This window comes from Camponotus floridanus, unplaced genomic scaffold (assembly GCF_003227725.1).
Source record: "Camponotus floridanus strain SB8 unplaced genomic scaffold, Cflo_v7.5 scaffold37, whole genome shotgun sequence".
Taxonomy (NCBI): Eukaryota; Metazoa; Arthropoda; class Insecta; order Hymenoptera; family Formicidae; genus Camponotus; species Camponotus floridanus.
Genome location: NW_020229514.1, coordinates 1292352 through 1316301, shown reverse-complemented (window position 1 = coordinate 1316301; position 23950 = coordinate 1292352). Strand labels below are relative to the sequence as shown.

The 23950-nt window shown below is 36.2% G+C and overlaps 1 protein-coding gene across 1 annotated transcript in view; it reads left to right on the top strand.

The window, feature by feature from the left end:
* The window catches only part of LOC105253220 (titin homolog), a 36639-nt gene that overhangs the window by 7864 nt on the left and 4825 nt on the right, over positions 1-23950 (top strand). The window contains 10 exon segments of the mRNA XM_025411041.1: positions 1742-1842; positions 5562-7129; positions 7669-8037; positions 8039-8782; positions 9939-10377; positions 10745-10845; positions 11811-16050; positions 16147-19801; positions 19803-21732; positions 22113-22558. Coding sequence (XP_025266826.1) covers positions 1779-1842; positions 5562-7129; positions 7669-8037; positions 8039-8782; positions 9939-10377; positions 10745-10845; positions 11811-16050; positions 16147-19801; positions 19803-21732; positions 22113-22558 — 13556 coding nt within the window. The 5' untranslated portion in view covers positions 1742-1778.

Genomic DNA, 23950 nt, shown 5'->3' with positions numbered 1-23950 from the left:
GCACTCGAAATTGACAAAGTGATCTTCGATACCTCCGGATGGATCGTTTTTTCGCGTATTTTCCGTGCGATTAACAGCAACTATGGACATGATCTCAACGTGTACCGGAATTTCCACTTTTTCACCTGTTGAAAATTCCAGCCGATTTCCACGGGGAATTTCAACCGATACGATACCGGTGCTCTCTCTTGGTACCAAGTACCACCTCTGGCGTCCAAGTTCTATTTCCAGGTTTCTCGACATCGCGACGCCGCGTTTCCCGTGTTTCCGGCGCCAGCGTCGATGTGCGTGACGCTCGATATTTTAAGTTCCACCCAGAACACGGGGCGGCTCTCCCCATGCTTCTCTTTCTCCCTCTTTTTCTCTCTGTCCTCTTCTTTTCTCTCGTCTCACCTACTTAAATATTATCATTTAATCCTAGATATTTATGTACGAGTAATCTTATCTCTCTCACGGATTTTCAGCTTCCTGTTTCGTTGGAGAATTATCGGAAGACGAAAGATATATCGTGTCATCGTTAAAATTCCTCTTATTTGTTGTGTTGTGCTAACCTTCTGTGCATTCCCGCGTTTTCTCAATTATGTTACGTAACATAATTTCTCAAAGAGCTCTTTAAGCATGTGAAACTTTTAAATTATAAAAATTATAAGAAAACAATTTTAATTTTAAAGATTTAAATATAGTTATTTAATTAGTAGTTAGATGAAAAAATATGAATTTTTAGATTTTTTAAAGTATTTTTTAACCGTTAAATATATGTCAGTTTTCTAGCATTAATATTTATTCTTATTTTCCGTTGATTTAATCTATTAATCAATTTGCTTATTCTGTGTTTCTATGTTTAATATTATCAATTTTTCTTTATTTTTATATATATTTATATCTTATATATTATTATCGAATTTCGTATCAATTTATCCACTCTTTTTTTCCGTTTTTATTTTTTTCTCTTTTTTAGGTCTTATTTTGTAATCATTTATTTATTTTTTTGTTATTTATTTTTTCTCAGAAAACTATTTGTCTTAACACGTAACGATCCTTTTTCTATTTCCTAATTCTATTCTATTTATATTTTTTGAAAAGATTTTTTTTTGACATTGGCCAGGATGAGATGCATTGTCTCGAAAATCGGTTCTCGATCCTCGGTGAAGGCAAACACCTTTCTCCCTGCTCTCGTCTTTTTCTTTTTTCTTCCCTCTTTCTCTCTTTTCCTTCCTCTTCTTTCTTCTCAATCCTCACTGAATCTCTGTACTTATGTTCATATGACTATCAGACTTCCTTATGAGATTAGCTAAGCGAAAGTTCCGAGGCCATAATTTTTTAAATCGTTAAAATACAGACTAATTTTGCAAACTGTGCTTGATTCGCAAAAGTCACGGGGTCACTTAAGCTATATATATTATGCCACTCTATGTATTTTATTTATGTAACTGTTGTTTACGTGGTTGTTTATCACCAAGTAAATATTTAAGTAAACAAATTGTTTTATTATATATCACTGGAGACAAATGAGAGGAAATATAAATTAAATGATAAAAATAAAAAGAAATTTTATAATCTCATCATATATAACTTTTAAATAATCTCATAATTTCTTTAATCTTATAATGTCATCATATATAACTTTTATACATATATTACACCTGTTAATTGTTTTATATCTTTTTTGCAACAAGAAATTTAATTCCAATAAATACTATTGCTAAACAAATAATAATAATATTTCTCTTATCTGTTTCAGAATTAAATGATGGTGCTAAGGGATCCCACGGATAAGGATGAGGGAAAGGACACCCTCTGCCGACGATACCCCGAAAAGGGCTCCACCGGCACCAAGCAGAGGTGAGTTCATATATCTTATATTTTAACATTAATAAATTCCCACACATATATAATTTTATAGATTTTTTTTTAAATTGTTGAAAAAAAACTTGCCAGCGAAAAAACAGGTACAAAAGATGCTTCTCGTCATTTAGGAAATCACAATTAATGCCATGTTAACATCATAATTCTTCCATAGTATTACGTATCTTCGTTATATCATATTTCATCGATGCATTTTTTATGCTATTTTTTTAGTAAATTTTTTTCTTGCCAAATATTTTTATAGTACAACCTGATGTTTAATCAATCAAAAAGATATTCAACGCTACGAATAAATTTAGCACCTAAATAACAAATCTGTTGCACATTTATTTTTATCTTTATAATGCCAGATAAAAGAGATATTTGGTCAGGTTTCTTAGATATTTAATGTTGAAAATTAATAAGCGACAATATAAATTAATAATCTTTTTTTACAAAGTATATTCATACGTAAGATTAATAAAATATTCATGGACAATCTTTTATATAATAAATTTCTATAAAAGTTTTACTATAAAGAAATTTCCAAATTACAAATACATTCATCAAATCATTCACAAAAGTAACATACTACAATGTGCAATACGAAGAAAGCATGTTCTAATAATACTGGGTCATTTTTCTTTTGGAATATACTGAATTCAAAGGTTTTCCTTCTTCAATGAAAAAAAAGAAACCAGAAAAAACTTGATAAGACGAGAGGGGTATAAATTCCACGAGCTTTATCTCGCATAAAATTCACAATGCAATCGTCGGTTCCTGTACACACAACTATAAACATGCATACGACTGCCAGATTACGATGGCGTAACGATTGTTTTCAAGATCCCGATGCAATTGCGACGTTTATGTTTGCGTCTATTTAAGAGGCAATTTTTCTTTTGCAAGGCACGTCTCAGAAACGTGGATACATCATAAAATGTCAGAGATCATAGAGATCTTCGTGTCATTTTTTAAATAGTACTTGTCTTAAAATAATACAAATAATCTCGTATTTATATAAAATTATGACTTTACATAATTCTTATAATCTTTATATCTTTATTAATAATTCTCATTGCAATATATAAGGACTGCGATTATTCTTTAAATAATCTTATCCGGAAAATTTAGTTTTTTTCGCGACATTTCTTTCTCATCCAAAGAACTAGTTATTCTAAATGATGTGTTAAAGCCCCCTAATTTCGAACTTATCGTTATTATTACTTACTCTATCGCACCTTCCACATTTCATAGCGCATACGTAATAACGGCGTGAACCTCAATGTGATGGCCGTGATGGGTGTCCCTCCACATGCGTGCATGTGCGATACGCACGCACACGCGTATTCTCGCGCTCGCGAAGCGGTGCTACAGCTCCCTTGCATTACGCAATGCCTATCCGTCATTCGCGGACCCATGGCAGTTGTATGTATACAAACATACACGGGATTTTGAAAGTAGTCACGCTGGTCGAGATCATAATCGCGGCGGCAACGACGGCGACGGCTAAGTAATTATCAAACTTGCTCCCAGATGCAACGACGTCGGTAAATCCCGCTGATAAACGCCGCAAGCGATAGCTACATCGACCGCGACCCCTCTTTAGAGATTAAAGACGAAAGAGGGATTTCTGGTGAATAAACGACGAAGCAAGAATTTCTGCGATTCGCAAATTTTTTCTTCACGTATATGATTATTTAAAAAGATCTTATAAATCGTGTAGTTTCTTGATTGAATATTTTAAATTTGTCTTAGAACTTTTCGAATCATCGATATTTGCCTGCGTTAAAGTATTACGTCTTTACTTATCTGATTAGGAATATAATATGAGAGAAAATGTCCCCGGCGTTCCCTGAGAGGAAAAAAATGTTTTCCACGAAGCTTTCTCGGAGGAATATTTCTCGTAAGAAAAAAATTTCTCAGAAAATTCTCCTGAGATTATTTCTGAAAATTACTCTTGGGATTATTTCCAAGAGAAGGAAATTTCTTCGAGAGAGAGAGAGAGAGAGAGAGAGAGAGAGAGAGAACATGATGTCTAAATATAATTTTCATCTTTCGCAAAATTTTCCATAATATAATTTTCTTCTGAAAGTATTTTACAAAAAGATAGAGAAATTTTTATTCCGAGAAAAAATGCGAGCAAATAGAAATATTGAAATATATTAATAATCGCTTAATAATCGATTTCCTTTTTAATGTTAATTGCAATATAACAAGCTTTTGTTTTACTTTACTTATTAGCTTTTATATGCATTATAAAGATAATGATAAAATTAGTTAACATATTTATTTTAATATCAAGTAAATGCCTTTATTACTTAATTGCATACTTTATAAAACAACAATGAAAATTACTCACCTGAGATTAAAATACAATAGAGAGAAAAATTATTATGAGATAATCTTATATCTTTTTTTGTTAAAAAAAAGTATATATCGTTCATTTAAAAAATGTAATTTCGTTTATTGATTGTGACTTTTAGAGGTATTGCATTGTACGGTTTCATCCAAAAATTTTCTAAATTCCATGAAATTACTTTTTCTTGATGAAATCGATTTTTTCGCAATTTTAAAGATGATGAGGTCCCAACGGATTTATGTACTGTGTAAAACGAAGAGAAAAATTCAAGAGAGATGGACGAGAAGTGAATCGATATTGCGCGAATGGGAGTAGCGTATATTGATATCATTACATCATTAATAATCCATGATAGACAAATCATTAATTATCATTGTTGTCGATATCTTTCGTAAAATCTTTCGAACCGGATGAAAAAAGGATTGTCATTGGTATCACTAAACCGGCCGGTTTTTTACCACCTCGGGGCTGTTGTCAGGGACTATGGTGGACAAGTATGTGTTTGTGTGTATGTATGTGTATATATATACACGCATGTATATTTGTCTCTCTTTTTCTCTCCTTTGGAACGCTCGCTATTCGTACAGCCGTAACCCCTTTCAACATGGCAGAGGGACGGTTATCGATTCTCGCAGCCTCCCTTCTCCCCGACTTCCGGATAAAAAAGTGTCGGCAGAGATATAGTTGAAGAGCGCTCTCTTTTTCTTTCTCTCTCTCTCTCTTTCTCGTTTTCTCTCCGTGAAATAGTATTGTATTTGTATTTTTTTACTCTCGACGAAATGTCGAAGAACTAAATGATTCAATGCAAAATAAGACAATATTAACAAGATTGAGAAAGAGAGAAAAGCAGAATATTCAACAAAGAATCATATCTGAAAGATTTCAAATCTATGCTGATTGTAATTAAATTTATACTTTTTGTGATTAAATTAAATTCTGTAAAAAAGTTAAAGGAACAAACTGTATTCCATCGATATGAGAAATCTAAATTAACTTTTATCTTATTGAGAATAAATTGAAAAAAGAATCGCGTTAAGCAAAAATTGATGAATTTAAATCAGTGCAAGAAGGGAAAGAATCAATTCAACTAATATTAAAATTATATATTTATGAAATAAATGTCGAAATTACTTTAAAACTTCACCACACGCGGTTAAATAAATAAATAAACAATTAAAGTAAGATAACTTACTTTAATTGTTTCTTAATGGGAACGATTCATCGTCTTGTTTCGAAAATTATCTACGATTAGACACAAAATATTAAACGCATATTTTGGATTAATTCTTGTTGGCTTCAAACAAAATTAACGTTTTGAATGAACAATGACGATTACAATAAAGATCCCTTTTAGAGGCGGTCGTAGCTGGTAGCGAGACATCGAGCGACGACACAATCGAGGCTTATCATACGGCCAAATTACACGGCATCTCTTCGGTATCCGGCGCGACATCGTCCGCTGACAGAATGGTAGCGTCGATGCAGAGCTTGGAGGATCTGGCCGTCAACCACCCTGCCAATGCGACAGGTAGCAACGGCGATCGTCAGCAACAACAGCAGGAACGATACGGTTACAGATCGTCGGCGCAGACCGCCCAGGACAAGCGATCACGACTGAGTAATGTCATCAATAACCTGCGTAAGAAGGTGCCCGATGGAACTGCTAAAGGAAACGCGGAATCGCCTAGAAAAGAGGAGGACGACCGCAATAGCGTCGAAAGAAATCTAGAGACGCTTGAGAAATATGTAATGACAGTGCTGAATGGTGTGATCAAGGATGATGAGGAAGAGGACAAAGGAAAGAGCGCGGAAAAGATGAAAGAGACGGAAAGGCGAAGAAAAGACGCTGAAGAGGAAGAAAATCCGACTGGTACGACGGTTAAACCCGAGCCTTCGAACGAAAGTGATATCGAAGCTGCCGTGGTACCATGTTTGGAGGATTCCTCCATGGTCGAAAATGCCGAATCTTCTAAGATTATAAGCTGTTTGACAAAAGGAGTAATAGAAGAGAGTGTAGAAGTTTCGGAGATCAAAATTAGTCAGGATTCAAAGGAACTGTTAACGAGGACGGAGGAACATGTAAACGTTGAAAAAGAAAAGTCATTTGAAAGTGATCGAGATATTTCAAGAGAGAAGAAGGAAAATCAAACTCTGGGCACAATCATAATGGACAGGTTAAGCGAACATCAAGTTGAAGAGAGGGCGAATGTCGACGATGGCAGAGGGAGAGACCGACGCGATGAATGCGTGGTTTCAGAAAACGTAGAAGTGCAAGCGATCTGCATAGAATTATTGGACGAGGTGTTAAATGATGTCTATCTAACGATCGACAATCAAAAGAGCCAGAGAGAAGAATGTGAGAAAATGAAGGAACTTATCGACACGATTGAGTCTAAGGTAGAGGAAATCAAGGATTCGAACGTCAGCTCAGCTCAGGAATTGAAGAGCTTGCATTGCAGTCTACCTTTAGATAAGGTCGCGTTTGTGCTTCAAAATTGTCAAACCAGCGAATCTACGACCTCGGTGACCTCGCGGCTCTCTTCAGGATCGTCTTCTAATTCTTCATCGGCGCAAAAATCAAAGTCATCCTCTTGCACTCCACCTGTTAGACTCCTTTGTCTCTACTGCGATAGGAAATTCTTATCTATATCTCTGCGACAGCGACATACGGAAAGAGTGCACCAATTTGGTGGCAGGAGATCGGAAAGAAACATCCGGAAATCTTCTCAAAATTGTCAGTATTGTTCGGAAAAGTGTGCCGATACTCTGGAGACGCTATTTCAGCATATGATCAGCAACCATGGAGATAAATATCACGCGTGTGTTCAATGTTTGACAAGGTATCCCACTCGGGAAGCTCTAATGGGACACATGAACGAGATGCATGGCGGAAATACGGAGAGGACCACCGGTCAAACTCAGGTAAATATCATGAGAAATCAATAAGCAATGTAGTTTTTGTTTCCCATGTTCTAGAATAGAATATAGAACATTCAAGTTTAGCTTAATGTTTATTTTGCTCAAGATCACTTAAATCTATCTCAGAGTTTGTTAGTCTTCTATTCCCCTTCTGTTGATCTGTTCTTGGTTCAAGTGTTAAACACATTATTGATATTACATTAAATACATACTTATTTTCAAGAATTATTTTTATGATTTTTTAAAATCTTAATTATTTCTTTTCTTTTTTGTTTTATGTAATTGTGTTAAATAATTGTGTTTCATAATTGCAATTTTTTGTAATAGATTCTATATAATTATTATTAATATAACTTTATAATATATAAGTGTAATAATTATTAATATAATTATATAATTGTAGAATAGACTATATAATTATCTTATTTATAAGATAAATCTCAAAATTTAATAGTTTTTGAATATATCTGTTACATTCAATTTTAAGCCTCCAAATCTAAGCATCAAGATTTTCATCGTTTTCAAACAAGTACTTTTTTCAGCCGGAGAAAATCAAAGAAGGCTCGTCCTGTAAGGAATTCTGCAACCGTGATATGATAAAAGTATCATCAGTTAAAGAAAGAAGATCCGAGGAAAAGGAATTGGAGACAAGTCAAGGTGACAGTCGACAGTCAGACAGCAGCCGATCAAAACTCATCGTGACACGGGATTCCATCGATAATCCGGTCAGCCCTGAGTTTGATAGTTCTTTTTATAGCAATGTGAGCTGCAATATCCGCGAGAACCTGTTACATCATTTAGATGGCAAGTTGCAGACAATTGGTGGCGGCTCACCATCGTGCGCACCTTCGGTCACTGTCTCTGGTACAACGACCACGTCGACAGAATCAAAATCTCAGCAGCAGCAACAAATCGCCGCAACAATCGTATTATGAACATAACGTCAATCAGATTCAGTTTCCTATCGATATCTCGCTAACTGCGGCGACGCCGGTTTATAGCAAGGACTACTCGGCCGGCGAAGAATACGAAAACTCGAGTGAATATGCGCGTAAGGCAGGTAAAACTAGTAGCAGTTCGCGGCCGCGCCGAGTCTCCTTCGAGAAGTACAACTTTCCGCGCAAGTACGACGGTAAAGAACAATGGACGTGCTCGATCGAGGACCTCAGCAAGTTTGACATTTCTACGCAGCTATCACTTCGGAAAAAGCAGCAGCTGATCAAGGAACGTCTCACTATTAACAGGTTACATCAAACTTTGTTATCCTGCGAGACTACTGAAGTATCTCTTCGCGATCAAGAACAAGTTGAATCTATTGTTGAAACAACAGCGAGTAGTCAAAATAATGTCGATGAAAGTTACAATGTCGACGCGGCTTCCGCGACTCTTGACGTTGTTCGCTGCAACCCTGGGGAACCGCCTCCAAGTGAGAAGGAGATGACGACGGAAGAATTGTCTTCGACTTCGTCACCGTGTCTAACAAAATCGTTTAGTACTACGGAATTCACCATTGAATTTATAGATTTTATGAGACTGAAGAGGCGAGAACCAAGTAGTAATGAAACTGCCAATATCGAGAAGATTAGCTATGCGGAATTAAGTGGCGAGTGGTCGCGAACACGAATCTATATATGCGGGGCTTGTGGTTCCAAACACGTAAGTACATTTTATTTTATATATATATATATATATATATATATATATATATGTATATATAACGCTTTTATATTTTCTTTTCTTTGTGATATTCGAGGCACTGGGAAATTCGATAAAGAAACTAGATGAGAAACATTTTTTGAGAAAAAATCGTATCCCTCTCATTATATACATAAATTCAAATTTTACCTTTTATTTCCGGTAAGTGTAATTTTTTAACCCCTTTTGTTCTTAGTGCCTCTTTTGCAACAATAAAATATTACTTGGAGCAATAATATCAGGACTATTTTATACGTAAATTTTAGCAAAAGATTCGATTTATAATTTTTTTAAAATTTATTAATATAATTTACTAAATATATAAGAGATCTCTCTTTTTCTAAATTTTTAAACGTTTTAATAAAATATTTCCTACATAATAAATTACTTCTATTAAATAAATAAATAGAAATTTTATTTAATAAATCTAATTTGTGCATTATAACAAAAATACATGTTAAATAAAATTTATGAACCGAACCTAATACAGGATTTTTCAACAATATTTAAAGCGATATACGATTGCGAACATAGCAACTCAGCAAGATACGATAAATTATAAATGATAAATTATAAATGATGTGCAAATTTGTGTATACATAAGCCTTTAAGATGATTTCAGATATTGCTGTCGCGTGGCGGACGGTGCATTTCAATTGGTGCGAATGTGGTCTAGATAATTTATCAAGTAGCGTACTTGATCTTTGACATTCATGCGATACATTCGAACTGAATGGTAAACGCAGCTCGCGGCGATTCAACTAAATCGCTAACTCATTCGTGCAACTCTGTTTCTTCGGTGGCTTATTACAAGTCACCAGAATGAATAGATGATCCGATGAATTTGTAACATTGAAAATATAACTCTTTAATTTTATGTAATCTTAGTAATAAAAATAATGTTTGCGGAGCTTTCACGTTATCATAAGCTTAAGCGATTCCGATCGATCACATCTAGAAAATTTCAAGAAAAAGAACCAAGCAAAAACCTATATATACAGTTCTATGTCGCTATTCTAATCCTATTTACACCGATTGAAACACCGCGTATTCATATCGATCGAGACGTAACGCAACGAGATCCAGTTGAACGAATCATCGATATTGCTCGATACAGATGACGCTAAAAGAGATGGAGGATCACAAGGCTTCCACGCACCCGCGCGTCCTATGCTCGCACTTCGAGCTGACCGGCGATCAACGCGAGCACTACAAGCATCTGTATCTACCTGGACGAAGCGCGCCCACCGATGAAGCGCGCGATGCCATGCTCGCGGAAACGATGTGCACCAAGTGCACCAAGACCTGCCTGAACGTGGCTGAGCTGCATCGTCATATGTTGGAATGCGGCGGCGATCACGCCTGGTTGCTCGGCCTCACCGGCAGCGGCAAGAGGAAGTGCAAGTGGCGGCCGTTCGGCAGCCGCAGCCGTCGACGACGTCAGCGCGGCATGAAGAGGAACATACAGAACTCGCAAACACAGCCGCGGATCGTCAACACGGAACGGCCCAAAGAAAAGCAAGCACCGGCCGGACCCAGAGTCCGACCGAGCGACCGTAAGGAGGATTTTTTTTTATTCTTAACACGTTAATACTAGAAAAGTTGCAAACTTTTATACGATACACAACGCCAGCTTCTCGTATTAATTCTTAGTATTCTAAGTAATGAGTTCTCACAAATGAATAAATAAGATGCAAGAAATAAATTGCTTTTTATCAAGTGATAAAATATATTTAATATAAATAATAATATATAATATATTATACGTATAATAAATTATAGAATTATTACAAAGTGATAAAGATATATCCTCTTTTAATATATAATTTTTTAATACAGACTTGTAGAAATAATATTTAAATTATTTTAAAGGATTTTCGTTATCATATGCACTGATTGATAATAATGTGTACTTGTTCTTAGGCGAGAGTATTCAGAAAATGCTAGCTAATCTCCCGGCTAAGAGGGCCACGAGGAAAGTTTTACAGGACAATGTGATGCGATCGCAAAGCAAGCTACGTAACGTAAGTAACTTAATCGTGCGGAACAATGCCTCGTCTCAATAATATACTCGATCAAAATTGGATCGATATTAGAATCGTAAAGGTATTAGTGGCGTCGATTATAATCGCCAACTGATTCAATTAGGATATTGACAGCGTAATATCTATCCTTAATAGGCTTCCAACGTAAAGCCTTGGCGATAATATGGTTAGATATTAGTATTCTCGTTTATTGCGATGGGAATCATATGTACATGTATCAAAATCGCATAATGAAATGTTATTTAAAATATGTCATAAATAATTGCTCCTTTTTTATTTCTGCAAATTATTAAAAAGAAAATGACAATTTATTATCTTTTTTTTACCCCGGTAAAAAATATTAGCATCAATAAAAAATAATAAATAGAACTAATTGTCTGGAAATTATAAAAATGGTGTTACATAAATTTATTTATTATCTAAACAAGTAATGTAAGTAATAAAATGTATCGCGATGTTAATCTGGATGATACAAATATTCTAAATAATCGAGGGAGAGAGTTATGAAAACATCGAAACTCGTCGAAATAATGATAAAGCGTTATTACTTTACACGCCTCGTCGCACATGAGCGAAGGCATCGATTAGTTGACACACATGCTCATCACAAATACACGTTCACATGATCGCGCATACAATCACACGAATACAGAGCGATTTTTATATTATCATGTAACGTTCAATTCTTTGGAAAAACGTTTTTGCTTCAATCAACATGTTTTTTTGCTTATATTTTATGTATTTATTAAATTATACACACACACACATAAAAAAAATTATGAATAAAAGTTTAAAATTGTATGTGATTATAAAATATAAATAAAAAAATTTGAATTTTTTTATAAATCTTGGAATTTCGTCTCGATGCAATTGAAACTTAATTTATAAGATATGCTTATTCGATATCGTCATTATAGTGGTACCTTTGAACTTTGTTGAAACAGGTGCAGACCAGAACACGGCCACGCATAATCGGCGACAATTCGTCCGTGTCACGAATCTCGCGTAACAAAGCCGCTCTGAGGAACAAATTGCTGAAGAACGCCAAATCAATTCAGCGGAAACGCTGTCGAAGCGACAACATAACCGCAGTGATCGAAAGCGTCGTGAAGAACTATCATGAGACCGAAAAGAAACTGGATGATGATGACAGCAAAAATGCTGGAGCCGAAAACGAGAGTAAGAAAGATGCCAAAGAGATCAACGAGGTTTTCTTGGCCAGTAAGGTTTCAGATTCGGAAAATAAACCCGTTCGTTCAAAAGTAGGACGACCTAAAATTTTTGGCAGAAAAGGAAATATAAAGACGAAAACGGGTAACAATTCTCAATTTCAATGTAAAGCTGGCGATAAGCTAGTGAATTTAAAAGCAAGACGTAAATCTGTAAAGTTTAAGAGCAATGCTATTTCGAAGGGTGATGCGAAAGGTGAGGAAACGTCCTCTCCAAAGAATATACCAAAGAACTCGAAGATGATGTCGGTCGATAAAAACAACACCAGTCCTGATAGCAAAAGAATATCAACAGCTCCTGGAATAAGGGGTAAGAGTAAATTGACTCAAAGTACACTGAAAAGGAAACGTCCTGTGGATCCGGTGGCGTCTTTGAATGCCTCCCTTAAAGCGAAGTCGCAGTTACGAACGCAAGACGGCAAATTCGCTCGAAATCCAAATAAGAATTCATCAACGAAATCGGAAATGAAAATGAGCGATGGAAAACATAAGGCTGCCAATTCAGTCGAAATTAAATCGCTGAAGTCTAAAACGATTCAAAAGTTAAAGAAAGACGAAGTACTACCACGAAGAACCACCCGGCTATCGTCAGACAGCGACAAGATGCCGACTTTAGAACCAGTGATGCAAATTGTGTCCTCTAACGAGGAATATACCGATAAATCGACGAACGATCTGCCCATCTTGTCACCGGTGACATCATCAGGATCTCTTCAGGATCAGAAAACACCCCGAACTTTCGCAAAATATGTTTTAAAAGAGAAAGAGAGTAATACCGAAATTAATACTGATTGCGAGGTTATACCGGAGAAAAGTATGAAGGAACAAAAACCGACGCGGGGACGAAAGCCGAAACAGGAATCGAAAGATACGATGAAACGGAAGGAGATCGAGATAGTTGAAGAAGACAAGATTTCTAAAAACAACACAATGATGCTTAAAGGGAGAAAAATAAAAAACAAGAAAAATTTATATAATAAAATTACTAATAATGGTGAAAATAATAAAGAAGGAACATCAAAGGGTGAGATAATCGCTAAAAAAGATTTAAAATCTAGAAAAGAAGAAACGACAAAAAAAACTCGAACCAACTGGAAAAGATTCAGAAGATCATTCTCAGAAAAGGATTCTATGAAACTGGCAACTTTTCCATTTGAAGTACAGAAACTTTTGAATTCGGTTAGCAGTTTTACAGGTATCTTGGATACGTTAGAGCTCGAATCTAAGGATACTGACTCAAAACGCAATCTGAGACAATGGCTTGGCAGGACGCCAAGATCGAAACTAGACTTACGAGACCACATGAATGACAGCTGGAAGAAATGGAAGAGGCAATGCAAGAGGCTGGGGATAGAAACAATTAGGAAATCATCCAGGAAAAACGTTGGGAAGAAAACCGGCAAAATGATGAAAACGATTAATTTAGAAAAGGACTCGATTAACAACACGATTACTAAAGACACGACTAATAATGTTGAAAAAAGTCAGTCAAGTAAAAAAGACAGCCACGCAAACACGAAGATTAAGGAAATCAATAACCCTGATATTGAGGATAAAATTGACAGCAGACAGACGAGAAGATCATTGATTGATGCGAAGAGTGAGCCTTCAGAAATTGCAGGAAGTAGCTCTCAAAAAGGCAGCGGTTTATTTGGGAAACGTCGCAGTCGCAACAAATCGATTGATGATCCTGAAGAAATTAACGTACGTGCGATGCAAAAACAAAATAACGATGAAAATGTTATGCTGAAAGAAGTCCAGAAGGAAGAAGAAGAACTCGAAGAAGCCATTGATAAAAACGAAATCGAAGGCGATGATAACAGCAATTCTGATCGTGACTCGGCGATGGTGAATCTTAGTCTGAATCACTTGCAATCTGAAACAAGCAACTTATCTATCGATAGCGGTAAGGAGAATTCTTTGGAAACTTCCGTAAACATTCACAACAAATTGAAAGTAACGAGACCTAAAAAAACATGGGGCGCACGTCGAGAGAGATCATCGAGGAAGAGATCTTTGAACAACGTTATTGGCATTCTGACGGAAGGTATAAATATTCCCGTGGAACAGAGCGTGCAGGTGTTGACGGTTCAAACTAGTCTAGACAATCCGGACAGAGTGGCGCGTAATGGAAATACGCAACAATCCGTTGGTAGCGAGAATAATATGATCGCAGTGGATTCAGCATTCAGCGAATTATCAGTTCTCGCTAGGAATGAGCAGGAATCCGCAGAGAATAAAGTTATATCGACGAATGCAAACGATAATCAACATGCAGATAATGAAAAAAACGCTCATCCCTGTATTGATAATGCACAGGATGAAAATAATTTCACGGATCAGATCGACATATCGTCGAAAGTCTCGACCGCCAAGATGCATTCACCAACCAACGATATCATCCTCGATCTGTCCAGGAGAAAACCTAAGGGTAAAGGTTCTTTCTTAGAGAAGATTGTGTCAAAGATAGCGAAACAAAAGGACGCTTTGTTGGAGGGTGAGGTAGGTTCCCTTCTGGATAATGCCGCTGATGAGTTGACTAGCATTCTCAACGAAGTCGGTCCTGCTTTAGTCGACAACGCAGAAAGCGCGAATTTTGGCGAGGTAAGTTATACTACTACAAAGAACGAGAATGAAAGTATAACGAGTACATCTACCGATAAAAAACTGCCGGTAATTGTTACTTCTGAAATCCAATCGTTACAAGACGATATAACTAATATCAAGAGTGCGACTTCCAACCATTCAACGGATTTGTTGGTAATTCAAGATAACCTTGAAGGAAATTTAACGAAGATTGAAATGCAAGCTCAGAGCATGAATCAAAATAAAATAAATGATGTTTCAGATGTTGAAATTAAAGATAACTACATCATAGATAAACAAGCGAGTGATACAATGCGTTCCGTTGAAGAATTGCAAGTTGAATTTTGCGAGAATAAATCAGCAACAAATGAAGAAGCAATTATTCCAATGGAGATTCCAGATGAGACTCCATCATCATTAACAGATACCTTAACGGAAATTTCCATTTCATCAATTACGACACAAAAATTAAGTGTAGAGAAACTTGAAAAGAAAACAAGTGGCATAAAATCCAGAAGAAAATCTAGCAAAAGATCGCTGGAGGATGCAAGTTGGCCGAAGAAAAGCAAAAGAAAATCATTAGAAATCGATCAAGAGCTTGCTGAAAAAAATATACAGAAAGATTGGTTTGACGATGTTATTGTGACCAACTCCAAGCAAAAAGAGATGTTCAGTGTTGGACATGAGCTTGCCGAAAAAGTGGATGAAACTATAAAAATTTCAAAAATAGATGTTGAAGTCGAGAAGCTTCAATGTAGTGAAAGCAAAATTATCAAAGACTTGGAGCTATCTTCAAGTTTAGAAAAAATCCTCGCAGAAGATGAAGAATCAAATTTAGAGAAATTGGCCAATCTTCCAGAAGCGGCTTATGAAGAAACGAATGAATTAACAACAAGCTTTAAAGAAACCGTTGATAAAATAATTTCCGATGGAGAAACTAACGTTCGATCGATAGAATTGATCGAGGAAGGCATCGAATCGTCAACATTATCCTTGAAGAAAACTGTTAAAAGCGGGAAATTTACAGATAGAACTCAGAAGAAAAACCAAAAAATCGATGATGCAAGCGAATTTTCACATCGACGTACGTCAAAGAGAAAATCACAATTGCTTTCAGATGTTCTTCAACCTTCTATGAAGCCCGTTAATGAGGAAAAAAAGCTGTCACCTTCATTACCCAAAGGAGATTCTTTGGAATTCACTGATGAAAAATTAATAAAAGTCGGGACTACTAATGAGAATTCAGATGTTTCTTTAGAAGAAACCGTTTATTCAGTGCAAATAACATCTGAGAAATATGAGGAAATTCAAAATGCAGATGGTTCAAGTCTCGTTAATTCAACATCATCAGAAACAACAAAGAAACATGGTACGAAGAAAAAGTCACTAGCAGATGAACATTTGGACTTACCAATAGAACCTAGCAAGATTACTTCGAAATTTAATAAAGAAATTAATGTTCCAGATTCTAACGAGCAATTATCTGTTGACTTGGATCATTTCAAGGTACCAGAAGTGAAAGATCTGTTGCAGAGCGGTAAGAAACGAGGCCCGAAAAAGAAGTTGCCGCCCGAGGACGATCGCTATAATGGCGAAAGTGTTTCCGAAGAATCTCGGATAAACGAAGAACTCGCAGAAGTTAGCGAAATGTCTAATTTAATCGAGAAAGTCGAAGAGCAAGTAGAATGTAAGAAACATATTGTGCGAGAACAATCAAGCAGGAAGAAGCTTGAAAGATCAAATTCTTCAAGTTCAATTGGGTTTATTCCATCTCTAGTCAAGACAAGATCCATGTTCAAAAAGAAGGCGCAGCTATCGAGCGAGGATCTTGCCGTTTCCAACACTCGTAATCAGGATGCTGAAAGTACAGACGATCTATCCGAAAGCTCATGCGTTAGCGAGTCCAGCTATTTCCGGAAGAAGCGATTTGCTAAGAGAAAGAGGAAGGAGGAAAACCTAGTTGGCGATAATGACGAGCAAGCAGATTCGATAATTGTAAAGTGTAATGGAAATTCGAAGAACCCACAAAACGCTAAATCATTACTAGATGAACACCTTGATCTTTCTGATGTGGACGACATCGAGATTCCGATGGATATCCAAGCTTCGTTAGAAAACACAAAAGCTTTGGAGAACATCGAGCGAGAGTTTGAACTCGCTGAGAAATCTTTAGCTTTACAAAATGAGGACGCAGATGATAAACCAATGGCAGATGAGTCTGCAAACAAAGATATCACCACAGAGCAATCAGTATCAAATAACTATGATTCTCCGGATGATCCGGTTACTCCGAAGAAACGCGCGGCCGGTAATTTCGTTGTAGTGCACACAAAAACCGGTGAAATTCTAATAGTAGAAAAGAGAAAAAAGCTAACAAAGGAGGCGGCTAGATTTTTTTGCGATGTGTGTGCCACTAGTTTTACTCGCAAGAGTTCCTTGAAGAAGCATACATTATCACAATCTCATTTGTCGCAGATGGCGAAATCTACCAAAGATAAACTCGAACTTGTTAACAACGGCACGTCCGAAAATAATAAAGAAATCGACGAAGAAAAAAATAATCAAGTGAGCGAGTGTGATACGAAGAATGTTTTAGACGATGCTCAATCGCATGAAGTCACTCAGAAGTCCTTGGAATCGGATGAGAATTATGTTTCTTATAGAACTAGCACAGAATCTTTGGTGAATATAGGAGTAACGAGGCAGGAAGCGCTGGAAGATAAATTGCTGGACGAGGAAATCTGCAAGATCACCGAAAACATGAGCCACGATGAATATGTTCTGACTGATCAAGTGACGCCGGAGGATCCAGTATCATCGTCTACTCCTATCAAACAGATTCAGAAAAAACAAGAAGAACCAGGAGGTAAAAATGACGATAAGAAACGCAATAAATCGAAGAAGAGGAATCTAGCGGAAGAGCATTTGATCTTGGAATCTCCCGAGTTAAAAGGATCAAAATTTGATTCGAATGAGCCTCTGAATTCGGTTAATGATCTTGAATGGAGCTCTTCCTCGTCATCGTGCGAGCATAATTCGACAAAAGAAATTATACAAATAGTAAAAGAAGCCAAAGACGTACTTGAAGAAATTCAACATGCAGATTCAGCAGAAATAAAGAATCAGGCAGAATCGATTGTTAAATCTTTAAATGATGAAATAGGCTGTTCGAAATTATTATGTGACACTGACGCGAAAGGTGAACATCATATAGAATCCACAAGAACTACAAGGAGCCGCACAAATATAGGGCGAACCCGTGAGTTGTTAGCCCTACAGTCGGCTGCCTATTCTGTAGATGATTTAGAAAATGATATTCGAGATAAAAAAACAAGTACGAGGAAATTCTACAAGATAGATAATGATAGAAAGGAAGAGAATCAAACTTCAACTGAAATTACTCGATTCAGTTTGAGACCAAGAAGAAATAAAAACATTCAACATTACGAGGAGTCTGACGTAGAAGCTGATATATATTTTATGAATGTTTGTATGGAGTTAAACAATGATGAGATAGAAAATAGCTGCGAGCCACAGAAGAAACCGAACGAAATGGAAAAAGAAATAATCGAGAACGTGTTACAGGAAATGACATACACTGATATTAAAAATAAAGATACGGAAGCCGCAAAATCAAAGCCAGACTCGACTAACGACATTAAAAAAAGAAAACGTGGTAGACCGAGACTTAAAGATCGCACCATTCCGAATTCAAGTGTTACTTTAGCTCATTCAGAATTGGAAATTAATGAAAATGATATCGCTACAAATAGTTTCGAAGAATCAAAAAGCAAAGATCAAGAATTAATTTCTCATACCAAAGATAATTTTGACGAAGCCAGCAAGGCGCCATATATTGATGCAAATATCCAGCCTTCTAAACGTAGAGGCAGACCTAGAAAAAATCCTGTACAAGTCGAAAACAATTTATTAATACAAGCAGAAGATTCTAGTATCGCCGAATCGATGAAATCAAAATGCAATGAATTAAGAGAAAATACAGAACAGATTGAATCTGAAATGCTGCTCATCGAAAAAGCTACTTCGGTCACTTTGACAGATTCTTTGACATCGAATGTTGAGTCTTTGCCTGTTGTTGAAGATTACATTCGAGAATCTAATTTATCAGAAACGAAAAGAGATGAATTGAAAGTTGAAGAAAATGAAATTCTATTCACCAAAATGAATAGTTCTGAAAACCAGTCAGTACAAGAAATAGAATCTACAAACATCAAGATAGCTGACACCGTACTCGCAAAGAATTGCGATATGCTTGCTCTCAACGTTCCATCAGAAAAGAATAAAGCTGCCGATACATCAATACTATCGGAGATGAAGATATGCGCTGATGATGAAAAATATCAATCAGAAAATAAATCTGATCACAATGATACAAGTGCAAATGTTTTAATTAATTCAACAGTCGAAGCTTTAGCCGAATTTTCTCCAGAAATTATTGAAAATGTATCAACTATAAATGATGATGTACAATCGGTCAAATCCATTAGAGCAATCGAACTTGATGAAAGTTTCGAGATTCAGAAGCCGTCGAATATTTCAGAAGAAAAACAAATCGAGTCAAGAGAGGAACTTTCAGAGATGGAAATATTCCAAAAAGAAACGAAGCTTGTATCGGAATCAGAAGGCCACGAAGATGAAGTTATTGATGATAAATCTCTTCCCATCACAAATGTAGGACTAACCCGCGAGTTATTAGCCCTACAGTCGACTGCTTACCCTATAGATTTAGAAAATGATAGTATTCGTGATAAAAAAACAACTCGATTGGAATCGTCTAGTAAGAAATTATCGAGAAGTTTACAGTCGGCCAACAAAGAACGAGAAACTAGTCGTAAGAAATCAAAAGTCTCTCGAGGTAGAAGGAAAAAAGTCACCGCAGCCAAGATCGCTGAGATATCGAGCGACAGTGAGAATGAAGTTGATGGAATTGAATCTGCTTCTTCGAATAAAAGCAAAATTGTAAAGAGCGTGTTTGGCAGAGTATTCGGCGGCGAGAAAGCGGACAAGGTGAAGGAGGTACTGAATGACTGGGTATCGCGATCGGAAGACGACTCGGACATATCTAGAAGCACTTCCGAAGCGAGATCCTGCTTACGCGGATCCCAAGATCTCCGAAAATGGACACAAGAAGGATAAGAAACGCCATTCGGGAATTCTTACGGACTCTGACACGAAAAAGGATACCGAGCTCTCTCCTAGAAAAAATGGAAACGACAAAGGCATTATCGAGGTTCACGGCAAATTAAAGAACCGAAAGAAACGGGAGAAAGATTTTAACTCAATGTCTGAGGATCGTATCGAACCACTATTACCCATTAACTCAGCTAAGCGAAGACATCGAGAGAGCAAGATTAGAGCGGATGAGAGAATATTCAGAACCTTCGACGACGAGTCGCTAATTCTTTCGGAAAGTGAAGAAAATGTGAACGAAATTAAAGAAACGAGCAATCAGTTTGACGATGATTATATGAACAATAAAAATGACGAGTCAAAAAGATACTATGAGGAAGAATGGAATGAGGAGCGAATGAAAGATAGGAATTCAATTTCTGTGGACTGTGAAAATCTTCAAGTCGATCACAACACTTATGGAAAGTCGAAAAATAGTTCCAGCTACCGTAAAAAACAGGATACTAATGCGAGAAACGAGCGTTCTTCTTCACCTTCGCAGTTCAACATGTTCAAATGCAGACGGAGAGAAAGTAAGATTAAGGCCGGCGAGAAAATCTGGTATACTCTTGATAATGAGACTTCATCGTGTCTGTCCGACGATCAGGATTTCAGTGAGACACATAAGAATTTCAAGGAACGAGAAAGTGGATTTCATGAATTTGGAGATGCGGATCGTTCGAATAATTCAAAGAATAAAGATAAACATAAAGATAATGACACTTGGAAAAATATCAGTTTAATAAATCAAGAACAAATTGAAGCGCAAAATGCACGCGGCAAATCAAGAAAGGACTCGAATAATCATAAAAAACAGAATTTTAATACAATCGGAATCGGCAAGACAAAAGCGGATAATATGATTTCAAAAAATTCTGATAATGACTTATTGATTGCTTTAAAAAATCAAAAAACAAAGAACGAAATGCAAAACGATCAAGCGACTCGATCTACAAATGAATCGATAAACCGGTCGAAGAATCTAATTGTCACCGATAATATTTGTGAATTTTTCGCAGATATGAATCATCAGTTAACGAATTCCAGAAAGAGCAAGAGGGGAGCCGTTAATGAAGACTGGAAATATTCAATGAAAAGTCTGGAATTGGAGAAGGAAGATCTCGCGAAGGATCAACCGATAGAGAAGGAGATTAGACAGAAGCACGAGGTATCTACAACGTTATCGCGTAGCTGTAGCAATTTGGCAGGACTAACTATGAAAGATCAATTCGCCGAGCTCGAGGAAAATTCTCAGGCAATTCGGGAATCCGATAATGACGGCAACAATGACGAGGAGGAAGAGCAGGAAGACGACGACGATGATGATAATGATCTCGGACGTCGAAGAATGTCACCATTCTACGCTTGCGAGACTCCCGACAGCTCGATAGAAAGTAGCTCTAACAATGAGGACGATGAGGAGGAAGAAGGCGAAGAGGATGAAGAAGAAAGAATGACGCACGAAGATACTTCCAGAAAGACGAATCCTAGCGAGTTTTCCGGGGAAAAAATTGTTATCAGGTCGCCGTCATCGGGTCACAGGTCAGATGTGGTAACGATCGCGCCCACGGACGCAATCGAGGATAACGCTTTGGATGTACCAAGGGAGATTGAGTCGACGGCAGAACCGCGACAGGGCAAGATTCTAAACTTTGACGAGGAGCTCTTCGTGGAATGTTGTTCGAGACTGAAGGCCACCAGTGAGAACGAACTGAGAGGTGCGAAGAAGATTAAACTGGATCATACAGAGTCTTATCATAGACGAGACGATCAGCCGCAAGGATTCAAAGTTAATAAAGACCGATGGAGAGATGTGGAAAGTCAAAACAGCCTTGGTAGTCTTTTGGAATCGGTAAATCAAGTAAGTAAGATTTTAAATATATTTTCAGCTCGAAAAAAATCTGCATGTGTGTAAATTAATATTTATTGGCAATAATTTTTGTAAACATGTATTATATTTTATTCGATTTAATCTGTTTTATAATTTAATTTAAAAAAAATACATATATATATATATATTTTTTATACACAAGTGTGTGGAAATAATTTTTAATTGTTCTGAGATTTTAACTCGTTTCTTTTCTTTATTTACTTTCTCTTTTCTGTAATTACACCAATTTAAAAAAATACGATATAAAATATAATACGATAATAAATATACGATATGAAATATAATACGATAATAAATATACGATATAAAATATATATATAAAATATATATCTCTTACTTAAAAATTCTAGTTGCTTGGCGAGGAGATGTGCAACAGTCACGACAGAAGCTATCGAACGCGAGGAAGCGAGCAATCGAGCAGATCCGCCAGTCCGGACGCATCGCGAGTTGACAACCTCGGCTACGAGGACAGTTTGGACGTAGCCTTTGAACATAATAACAAACTCCGAGACAAGATTCAGCAGCGTATGAGAGAAAGCGAGAATCTGATAGCTAGCACATTCGGTCAGAAGATCAACGATAATGATCATCCGAGCGACAATGATCATAAACGATGCAGTATCGGGAACTCATATTCTTCGAGTATACACGAACACGAACAATCTACCTCAATCGCATCGAATAGAGAGCGTATACCGTCGCCGGGACATAAGAATAAGGTGAATTCGACTTTAGGTGGTCTGCTGGACAAGGCATTGTCTAATTTATTGCACAGCAACAGCAAACATGACCACAAGTGAGTATCTCGCCTCTGAAATCTGCCTCGCATTTTAACTGTGCATTTTTAGTTAAATGTAATCGAAGAGCGTAATGAATATTTTAACTTAGAATATTCAGTTTTGAGAGAAAAACGCAAATTATTAATATTACATTAGTGTGATAATGAACCTTGATGTGAATAATACTTTGACATAATATACTTTCAAACTTGAGAGAAATGAAGGTGCTTAAAACTTCATAAATACTTCATGAATAAACTTGTAGAATTTTCTTAGCTACGAAACTCTTTAACGACTTACTAATATCATAAAATTTTACTTCTTACGCTAAAAGGCAGACTTCAATTTATTTTTCTTATAGACAGAGATGATTTTCATTTATGTCTATAAAATTGTATGTATGTAGAAGTATAAAAAGTTTTTCAGATTAATAGAATGCAACGAAATGTTGCGTTCAAGCTAGATGTTTTATATAGGCCAATCACATGTCAAAGCGCATTTTTCAATTTTGTTTTCGGTTCAACACCTGTTGATTGCTCGTTTATTCATTTACGCGCGACTACGTATTTTGTTTTCATTCCATCCCTCGATTACGCTAAACTAAATGTAGTACATGATTGACAATGTAGTGCAACCAAATGTAGTGCATATAAAAGATAAAGAATAATCATGTTTCGGAAAAAAAATAATTTACGTGTTCCGAGCGCGGTTACTCTAAAAAAAAATAAATAAATAATTTTGCCAGAAATCGAAGTTGAATTTTGTTAAGCAAAATTAAAACGTAATTTTGAAATAAATAGTTTTATCGATGTACTCTTCCTTTTTCAATTCACTCTGGAATTATCCAATCGCGTCGATGTTCTCAGTTTTCACAAAGGATGACTGTAAGGACCTTCTCTCACCGAACGATGCCTATTCGTTCGTTGCGTATTGATCCGTTCTCGTCACTCCACTCTATACGCGATGAACGATCTTTCCCGCAATAACATCGACATATAACGTTTTTAGACTGTAGGGCTCTATATATAGCGCTTGTCAGTATACACGACACTCATTATTCGGCCAGGTTATTTATCGTCAAATATGTTTCTTGAGGAGATAAAAGAAAAGATTTTAATTAAGTAGTTTAAAGGAGAGAAATTATGTGAGTCGACTTAAAGAGTATCTTCTTTTTCTATAAATTCAAAGATAGAATAAAGTGTAAAGAATGTCGCTATAATAATCAATTAATTTAAAATTTAATATAATATATAAGAATTAATATTGTCAACACAATACACAATACCATATAAAATGTCACAAATTTTGTGAAGTTTATAATTTTTTTTTTTAAATCTACCAAAGAATTTTATAAGAGGAGATAATATTTGTATATATTTTATATTTAAGATTTATATTTTACACTTTTA